General features: G+C 36.0%; 1 protein-coding gene across 1 annotated transcript; it reads right to left on the bottom strand.

Annotated features, from left to right (window-relative positions):
• Positions 1–1,653: 1,653 nt before the first annotated feature.
• On the bottom strand, positions 1,654–5,861 carry LOC140972471 (uncharacterized). The gene is made up of 7 exons (XM_073434894.1): positions 5,769–5,861; positions 5,532–5,615; positions 5,402–5,442; positions 3,270–4,029; positions 3,092–3,205; positions 2,676–3,019; positions 1,654–2,437 (listed from the first exon to the last, which is right to left on the bottom strand). The coding sequence occupies exons 1-7, from the start codon at positions 5,859–5,861 to the stop codon at positions 1,654–1,656; spliced, it is 2,220 nt and encodes a 739-aa protein (XP_073290995.1).
• Between the last annotated feature and the right edge of the window lie 5,164 nt (positions 5,862–11,025).

An 11,025-nucleotide genomic window follows, 5' to 3' on the forward strand; every position in this document is an offset into this window, starting at 1 on the left:
ATACCTCATTATAACAATCAAGTGCATTTTTTTTTTCTTTCTCACTTCGTCTACTTCTCTTCTTTTTTTTTATTTTTATTTTTTGTAGACAGTGACTATAAGGATTCGAGATTGACTGAATCCCAACAATTCACACTATTTTGGATTGAGTGATGCTATTTGTAAAAATTTTACATGATTCTCCAATTCAAGGTTCAAAAAAGGGGATAACCAACAAAAAGGATTAATCACGGCTTGTAATGTGGTTATTTTTATTTAAAGAAAAAGGCCGAGGCTCAAACTTGGTTCACTAGGGGTTTATGAATTAGGGTAGGCTCAAAGAATGGCTCAGATGATGCGAAAGAAAATGGTTTGAACCTAATGCCCTTATCATTTTGTCTATGCACCTAATCCACCACAAAGTGTTGACAAAGACATGTATGACAATGCAAATTCTAGAAAAATTAATAATGCAATGACAACACACAATCAAAGAAAATGGAGCATCATATCATGATTGCTCATAGGCTCAAAGCTCACCAAAGAAAAATATAGCAATTGTGTTAAGTCCCACACACTTGTCCTCTCTAACTATCATCAAGAGCAACTTATTCATAATGCAAACGTGAGAATGCAAAAACATTTGCACGCAAAGAAAACATCATCATTTTTTTTTATTCGCATCGGAGGCAATCAGGATTCAGAAGAAAGAGATAACAAATGAACTAAGTGCTTGGAACTAACAACGTCACTATTTTTTTTAAACCCAAAATGCAGAAAAATTAAATCAAAATACTAAAAATCAAATAAAAAAAAATTCAAAAAGTCCCACAGTCAAGTCAAACTTCTCACAATCAAATCAAAACCTCCAACACCTAAACTTGGCATTGTCCTCAATGACAAGAAATAGATGCTCAACTAAAACGATAAAATAGTAGGAAAAGTTAGAGAACTCCCCTGAAAAATGATGAGCATCGTAAAGAAACATCATCTACTACTGTGGTGGGAGAAACAGTGGATCGATGATGGAAGCTGCTGAGAGAAGATGTGAAAAGGATGATAACAAATAGGGTTGGATAAAACAAACGTAAATTATGTTTTTTTTTTTCAAAATCAGAAGATGTTTTCTCACAAGGCGTGATCATGCCTTGTCAGAAGACATCTACTGTTTTTTTTGTAATATAAGTAGAGGTGTTTCAACAAGGCGTGGCCAAGCCTTGTGCGAAAACCTCTGTTGTAACCAAAATTTTTAAATATTTTTTTTAAATCAGTAAACGTGTTTCAACAAGGTGTGGCCACGCCTTGTGCAAAAATCTCTACTGGAACAAAATAACAAGAACTAATTGTAAACCAGCAATAGAGGTTTTTCAACAAGGCGTGGCCATGCCTTGTGCAAAAACCTCTACTGGAAAAAAATAAAAAATAACAAAAACTAAAATTTGGGTTGCCTCCCAAAAGCGCAATTTTTTAATGTCGTTATGCTCGACATTTATTCTTTCTTGTTGCTCATGATGGTTCATATATGGTCACTTTGTCCACTTTATTCCGCTTTAGTATTTTCATAGCAAATTTCAGCATGTGCATGTTTTCTTTGAATTTCTTGGAAATCTCTATCCCTTGAATATTTCCTCCTTTTTTCATGAGTACATGCTTGGGTTGATCTGGAGGGAGTCTTCACTCAATTTTAGATATCTGCGAATCAGAGAGAGAAAATCTAGTATTAGAATTTTCAACATGTCTTTCAATAATCTCCTCTAAATCATTCTTATCCACAAATTTTGAATTTTCTTGTGACAAGTGATTAGCGATATCAAGAATATTAATAGTGCTTTCACTAAGAGGATATTTCATGGTATCATAAATATTAAACTTAGCAATCTCACCATCAAATTCCGTAATAAGTGTACCACTATTAACATTTATGACAGACTTTGAAGTTTTCAAAAATGGTCTTCCTAGCAAAATTTGATTGTTTAAATCATCATTTTCCATGTCAAGCACATAAAAGTCAGCAGGAAAAACCAAATTTTCAACTTTCACAAGAACATCTTCAATTACACCTCTAGGATAAGCAGTGGACCTATCAGCCAAATGAATCACAATGCCGGTTTCAGTCAGAGGTCCAAATTCCAAATAATTATAAATAGAATCAGGCATGACATTGATAGAAGCACCCAAATCAAACATAGCCTTTTCAAGTCTAGTATCACCAATAGTACAAGGGATAGAAAACATACCTGGATCACATTTGATAGGAATAGTTTTTTGAATAACAGCAGAAACATGTTTTCCTACCTTTTCTCTTTGACAGCCCTTCAACTTATTTCTTTTCTGTGTAGTACACAATTCTTTTAAAAATTTTGCACAACGAGGTACTGGTTTAATAGTATCTAATGAAGGAATATTTACCTCGCCTCTACGTAAAGTGTCATTCAACTCCTTAATACTTTCACATTTTCTATTCAATGCAAGAGGGAATGGGGGAATAGGTTTATACTCAAATAGAGGAGAAAACTTACCTTTCGGAGCATCATCTTGATTAATTATTTTATCCTCAATTTTTATCTTATTTTCTTCCTTTTACTTGGCTGATGCTTGTACCCCAATTTCTTGAACATCCAATTCTTTACAATTTCTCAAAGTAATTGCACTCACATTCTCCCTTGGCTTCACCACTGTCTGAGAAGGTAGACTACCTGAATTTTGTGCTTCCAACTTGCAAATTGCGGTCGCCAACCTGTCCCACTTTAGTGCTCAAATTCTGAATGCTAGCCCTCGTTTCCTGTTGAAATTTTTGAGTGTTCTTAGCTGAGGCCTTCACAATTTCATCTAGGGACATACCTGAGTTAGAGGCTTGCGCAGGTGATGGATGCTTGTGAAAATTTTGCCGTGGATATCCTTGTTGACCTCCTTGATTCATGTTGCTGAAATTTGGGTGATCTTTCCATCCCGGATTGTAGCTATTAGAATACGGATCATACCGGTGTTGAGGTTGTCCAGGAAATCCTCCGATTGCATTAACCTGCTGCGTTGGATCTTCCTATAATGTAGGGCACGTGTCCGTCGAATTTCCAACCATCGCACATGTGCCACAAGCTTTGGCCTGTTGTACCTGCCCTACAACCAACTTTTCCAAAAGAGATATCAAAGAATCTAACTTTTGATTGATAGGGTTAGTGCTTACCTCATTAACTTGTCGTGGGGGGATATCCTGCCTAGTTCCAAACTGTTGTGCATTGGCAGTCATGTTGGAGATTAGAGCTTGTGCCTCTTGAGGCTTTTTTTTTTACCAATGCACCTCCACTTGCAGCATCAATCATGTTCCTATCCAAAAGCGAAAGTCCCTCATAAAAATATTGAACTAGTAGCTGTTTCGGAATCTGGTGTTGTTGACAACTGGCACACAATTGCTTGAATCTCTCCCAATACTCATACAAAGTTTCCTCATGCAGCTGTCTAATCCCACAAATGTCTTTTCTAATATTTGCTGCTCGTGAAGCTGGGAAGAACTTCTCCAAAAATTGTTGTTTCATATTGTCCCAAGTTGTTATGGATCCAGAAGGCAAGTAGTAGAGCCAATATTTAGCCTTGTCGGCTAAAGAGAATGAAAAAGCTCGCAGTGAAATTTGTTCTTCTGTGATCCCTTGCGGTTTCATAGTTGTGCAAACAATATGAAACTCCTTGAGATGTTTATGGGGATCTTCACCTGCAAGACCACGAAAAGTAGGCAATAATTGAATCAAGCCAGATTTTAATTCAAAAGTAGAGTCAGTAGTAGGGAATCGGATGCATAATGGTTGTTGAATAACATTAGGATTAGCTAACTCCATGAGTGTTCTTTGAGCTTGTCCTGCCATTTCTTCTTGGTCACTTTCACTTCTTTCAATCTCAAGATCAATGTCAGATTCTTTTTCTGTATCGTTGGAGTCCAATGATGCGTTCAAATCAGGAAATGATGATGATGGTTGCTTTTCACGCCTTAATCTTGCTTCTTTTCTCAATCTCTTAGCTGTCTTCTCGATTTTCGGATTGTATTCGAGTTCACCTGTACTAGAAGAACGAGGCATAAAAAATAAAAAAAAATTCAAAAGAAATTAACCTTGCACCGCTCCCCGGCAACGGCGCCAAAATTTGGTGTGCTGTCGTTGACCACCAAATTAATTCCTACCCTTTTAAATAAAAACGAGTGTAATAGTGAGTATGGTCGAATCCACAGGGAACAGTAGATTTATTTTTTTGATAATAAAAATAAAAAAGGAGGATTTGTTTTGATAATTAATAAATAAAATAACCAAAACTAAAATTAACAAGAAAGAAAAATACTGAATCTAGAATTGAAAATTAATCGAAGAGAATAAAGTGAATAATTTATTATGAGAAAATACTGATTCAAGGGGGTTCTACTATTTAATTATCTCATTGTTCATCGGTTAACCAATCATTTATTCATGTTATTCCAAGCAATTAACCTTAGAATAGTAGGGATAGCCGCTAAAATTCTTGTGTTTTCCTAAATTAATTTACCAAACCCAGCATCCAATCAAAACTTACCAATAATCAACTGGTCACGATAGCGTTCCATATTAATTAAAGATAGCATTTTAGTTTCGTGAAAAGAGTTAATCTTAAAATCTAACAACCGAGATAGCTACAATTGGAAGATCTAGTTTCGTCGATCTATTTAGATTACACATGTTATGATAGCACAACACATCTAACCTATTGCTACTCACGTACCAATCGTTCATGCCAATTACGGATCACTGAATTCATGGTTAGCATTAGAAAATCATACATTAAATTAAATTGTCAGATTAATTGACGTATAACATTTATGTAATTAAATCATAAATCAACGAATACTTGGGCAAACAAGAATAATAAATTAAAGTGCAAAAATCTAACAGTGATAAAATTAAAATAGTAGACTATCCCTTGAATCAGACTAAGAAAATTAGCCTAACATAGTTTGATCTACAATCTCCATAAAAATTAAATAAAAAAACATAAAGAAATGCAAACTATTTTGTTGGGAGAAAATGGGAGTCCTGCGCCTTCTTTTTCGTACGTGAGATGAGATGGAATTGTTGGAGAGAGTTCTTCCAATTGAATTCTTCTCTGCGACCGTCTTCTTTTATTGAGGTGGTAGGCTTTTGGGTCTAAATTATTTAAGCTCAAAAGGCCCACTAATTTTAATTAACCCTAAATCTTAAAATATAAAATAATATATATTATCTTATATAGTTTTACTCCTAGAATTTCCACTAAATCAGATACCATAATTAATTCTTTCAAATCTTGCATAATCTTCACAAAATCAGATTTTTCACTTCTTGACCACGCCTTGTTCCAGAACCTCTTCTGGTTTGTCCATTCTCTTTCAAAACTCTATCTTGGAAACTTTAAATGTGATAAACATCACCTTTTAAACTCAACTTTGCTCCAAGACCGTAAAAGTTCCTCCTACAATAAAATTACATAAAAATTTATCAATTAAACATATCGGAGGTTAGAATAATGGGAAATATGAAAATAAAAATATTAACTATTACGATCCTATCAATTCCCTTTGAAGATTTCGCAACTAAATCTCTGTTTAACCCATTGGTCAGCGGATCCGCTATATTATCCTTTGACTTTACATAGTCAATAGAGATAACTCCAGTTGAGAGTAGTTGTCTAATGGTATTATGTCTACGACGTGTATGCCTAAACTTACCATTATACATATTATTTTGTGCACTTCCAATCGCAGATTGGCTATCACAATGTATGCATATAGCCGTCACAAGTTTTTCCCATCCTGGAACATCTTCTAAGAATTGACGCAGCCATTCAGCCTCTTCAGCACACTTGTCAAGAGCTATAAACTCAGATTCCATCGTGGATCTAGCTATTACAGTTTGTTTAGAAGATTTCCACGCAATTGCTGCACCTTCTAAAGTGAATACAAATCCACTTGTAGATTTTTAGTCTTTCATATCAGATATCCAATTTGCATCACTGTATCCTTCAATAACAGCAGGGTATCTGGTAGAGTGCAGCCCATGATCACGAGTGGACTTTAAGTATCTTAGCAATCTTATAATTGCTTTCCAGTGTTCAACTCCTGGATTACTCGTGAATCTTCTCAATTTGCTTACTGCATATGCTATGTCTGGTCTTGTACAACTCATTAAGTACATCAGACTTCCAATGACACGAGAGTATTCTAATTGAGACATACTCTCACCTCGATTCTTTGATAGATGTTAACTTGTATCTATCGGGGTTCTAGCCAATGCAGAGTCATCCTTATTGAATTTCTCAAGTATTTTGTCAACATAATGTGATTGAATTAGAACTAGCCCTTCTGATGTTCTATAAATTTTAATTCTTAGGATTACATCGGCTAAGCCCAAATATTTCATGCCAAATCTTGAGTTCAATAACTTCTTGGCAGATTTGATCATCTTATCATTACTACCAATGATAAGTATGTCATCTAAGTAAAAAAGACATAAAATGACATATCTATTTTCAGTGTTTTTTATGTATATACATTTGTCACATTCAATGAATTTAAATTCACTTTCCATCATGGCTTTATCAAATTTTTCGTGCCATTGCTTTGGTGCTTGTTTTAAGCTATACAGAGACTTCACCAGTTTACAAACTTTATTTTCTTGCTCAGTCGCAGAAAATCCCTCAGGTTGTTCCATATAGATTTCTTCTTCTAAATCTCCATTTAGAAAAGTTGTCTTTACGTCCATTTGGTGTACTTAAAGATTCCGCAAGGTGGCAATCGCAAGTATCACACGAATAGATGTTATTCTCGATACAGGAGAATATGTGTCAAAGTAATCAAGCCCTTCACGTTGATGGTAACCTTTAATTACCAATTATACTTATCTATGGTTCCATCTGATTTCACTTTACTTTTGAAAACCCATTTACAGCCTAGTGGTTTGCTTCTCGGAGGAAGATTTACTAATTCCCATGTATGGTTTGTTAAAATAGATTCCATTTCGAAATTGATAGACTCTTTTCATAGAGGTCCCTCAGATAAATTCATTGCTTTCTTAAAGCTTTGAGGTTCACTCTTCATCATGAAAGTGATGAAATCCGGACCAAATGATTTCTCAGTCTTAGCTCTCTTGCTACGTCTAGGTTCAATATCTTGATCAAACTCTTGTTCTTTATCAAAGAACGAAGCATTTCTTGATTCCATTATCGTATTCTTGTGAATATCAGGTACTTGAGATTCATGTACAAGAAAACGATATGCGCTACTGTTTTAAGCATATCCAATGAAAATACAATCAACAGTTTTTGGTCCTATCTTTACTTTCTTTGGAGTGGGTACTGCTACATTAGCAAGACACCCCCACACTCTCAAGTATTGGTAGGAAAGACTTCTACCTTTCCAAAACTCGTATGGACTTTTATCTTGCTTCGTTCGGGACACCTTATTTAAAAGGTAATTTGCTCTTAGAACAGCTTCCCCCCACATGTTCTGTGGTAAACTAGAACTTAATAACAACGCATTCATCATTTCTTTCAATGTGCGATTCTTTCTCTCTGCAATGCTATTTTGCTGAGAAGAATAAGGTGCAGTTCTTTCATGTTTGATACCATGTTGAGCACAAAACTCAGCAAATGGTGATTCATATTCACCTCCACAATCACTTTGTTAGAGTAGGTGCACGTCGAGCCAAGTGTTGGCCGAGTGTTCACAATGAAACATCTATGTATAACCAGTCTTTATTTTAATAATATTTGAAATTATTTTTTAGGCACTTCTTTATCTGTATACACATGCTAGTTGCATAGATAATGAAACGTCTGCCTTTCTTTTTTCTTAAAATGTGCTAGAATTTTTTTTTTAAACCTCCCAAACATCGGTCGAACCACAAAAATTACATAAAATATTTTGGACATCATTTTAAAATAAACACAACCAACTATATATTTGAGAAATACAGCTCATACTATAATCTCTCAAAAATCACTCAAAATCATAAATGAAAAGTCGTAAAAATCTTTAACATAAATCATAATCGTAAATGCGGAAAGCTAGAAGCGCTGGTCCTCGGGTCGTGTACACCTTCAGTCCAGTCAGGTCAACCATCAAGACCTCCCATAACATTTTTATCATAAACACCTGCATCAATCACACTTAGTGAGTCTAAAGACTCAACACGTCATATTCTTGATAACAAGTAATACGTATAAAACCACACGCAACAGTGAAAAATACTTGTACTTCAAATATCGTTTTCATGAAGATGCATAAACTTCAAACATGAACATTTTCGTAAACCTTTTTATGATGCATAAAAACATTTTCATAATGATGTATCAACTTTAAACATAAACATTTTCATGACATGCATAACATAAACCTTAACCTTTTCCTTTTCCTCAAAACATGACATAAAACCTTTTATCATGATAATAAACATTTTCCTTTTCCTTTATTGAATTCAGATCGTTAATTGTGACTTTCCTCACATGACATGATCGATGGATTCATCTACATAAAACCACAGTACTGGGCGGCGGGGACATCAGCAACGCTCTCACCGGTCAACTGAGCCTTGGCCTAACATGATCGAATAGAAATACGATCGTCGGGGCTCCCTCTGGGCCCTTCTCCCATAAATGGGCTCCCTCTGGGGCCTTCTCCCCTCACGATATTCACATTCTTACCTCAAACCTCATATCCTCATAACCTCATATTCGCAATAATGGAAACAAGATCATCGGGCTCCCACTGGGACCATCACCCTCACGACATCGCCATCATTAACGAATTAGTCACAATCACTTCACTTCCTTCAACATTTTACATTTTCATCACTTATAAAAATCATCCATAACATATCATTTTTATTTTTGAAACCAAGCATGCAACATGTCTTTTAAATGTCAACCTTAAATCATAAAAATCCTTTAGACATTTAAAAATCATAATTTAATCATGAACATTTCATAAACATTTAAAAATAATCATTTTAACCTCAAAACATTTAAAATAACATTTTGACATATTAAATCATAAACATATAAAATTCCCTAAACATTTAAAATATCATTTTAACTTATAAAATCTCATAAACGTTTAAAATATCATTTTAACATTTAAAATTCCATAAGCATCCATAACTATAGAAAATAATCATATTAGCACATAAAACAGCATTCAGGGCACTGCCATGACGTTTACTACTTTTTAGGTGTGAAAAGACCGTTTTACCCCTGGACGTATAATTTTACGTTTTTGACTTTTTCTTAATTTTATTGACTCTAACATGTCCCAAATAGTTATTTAAGGCTACATGAATTTTCTCATATTTTTATTTAGCCTAAATCGAGGACTTTTAAATTAATCTTTAAATGTGACGTATTAATGCGTTTTTATCCCGAATTAAACCAAACCTTAATATAAAATTCCCAAATTAAAACTTAGACTTATAATAATTATTTAAGCTTAAACCTAATTTTTCATAATTTTATAAGGCCTAAAACTAGACTTTTCGATTAACTCGTTAATTAGCTTTTCGTGCGGCGATTAAATCACGAATAAATCCAAAACTCATTATTTTGATCCCAAATTTTAAACATAACATTTTTAAGATTTATTCTACCCTTCCAAGTCATGAGCCACCCCCGTGGACCCATGGATTCAATTTTTGCCTTATAATTTTTGAAATTGACACCCTAACAAACCCACCGAGCCATCTCCCAATTTACTCGAGCCACGCCCGAGCCACCTTGAACCAAAACCTAGCCACCTCATCTAGGGACCCTACTAGCCAAGCCCAACCCATTAATCACCCCTTAGAACCACGTTACAGCCCCTGCACCTAGGACCCGTATGCATGCTTGTGTGTGTGTGTTAGTATCCTAGGTGTATTAGGTTCTCTAGTTGCCTAGGACTCATCAAGCCACCTAACTACTGACCACCCCTGACCCTTACTGACCCTGGACCATGCCCAGGCCCGAGCCACCCCAAGCTCGAGCCCCTGAACCAAGCAGCAAGGTGCTGTACATTGACAGCACCTGCGCACCCCCTTATGTGCGAGAGTCCTACTTGCGTGGGACTCTTTGCAGCAGCCAACAACGAGCCCTAGCCTCCCTGACCCACTTTGGACCGTCCCAAGCCATCACCCAGACCACCTAGCCCAGCACCAACCGAGACACAGCCCCTGGAATCTCTCGGCCACCAGAAACTCCTTAAGGAGAGTCCCATCCAGCGAGGTCTCCTCCCCAGCCCTCATGCGCGAGCCCCAGCCCCCTAGGGCTCTACCAGGCCCTCGCCCCTGACCCTACTCGAGCCCCAGCCAGCCCTGGCCAAAGCCCCAAGCCCCATGAAAGGAAATCGAACCCATGAAGACAACACAACTCTCGGCCCTTCTTTCTGATTTCAGCCCACGATTCCAGCTTGATCTAATCTTGTGTGCAGCTTATTTGTGTGATTAGGACTCTTTAAAACATGTAGAAACCACCCTTAAACCTTACCTAATCATGGCAGCCCTTTAGGATCATGTTAAACATAGATTTTGGATCAACATGCATGATTTAAAAACCCTTCTTGATGCAAAAACGAAATTATTACCAAGGTTCCCTTAATTTTCATGCAAAACACAATTAATTAAATACTATGGTGTGATATATGAGTAAAAGAAGAATTATGGCGTGCTTTTGCATATTTTACGCACGAATTTACGTCGACGATTGCGAAGAACGACGACGAAGAGACGATGGCTTGATTTTTCCCTTGAATTTTCGAAAGTTTCCTCTTCAAAACCTTTGTGTGTGCCGTGAGGTTTATGGAAGAAAGGAGTTCTGAATTTGTTGGGGAAGGGGCGTGTGTTTTGTGTGGGTTATGGGGTGGTTTTAGGCTTTTAATAATCAATTAACCAACTAACAATGGCTTAGGCCCATTAGCAAAGTTAATTAAGCCCAAATAGCCCATTAGTGTTTAATTAAAAATATTTAAAATAATTTTGATTAATAAACTTTGTGATTTTATTAGTTGGGTTGCCAAAACGTTCGTATTTT

The sequence above is a fragment of the Primulina huaijiensis genome, chromosome 3, assembly GCF_012295235.1.
Source record: "Primulina huaijiensis isolate GDHJ02 chromosome 3, ASM1229523v2, whole genome shotgun sequence".
NCBI lineage: Eukaryota > Viridiplantae > Streptophyta > Magnoliopsida > Lamiales > Gesneriaceae > Primulina > Primulina huaijiensis.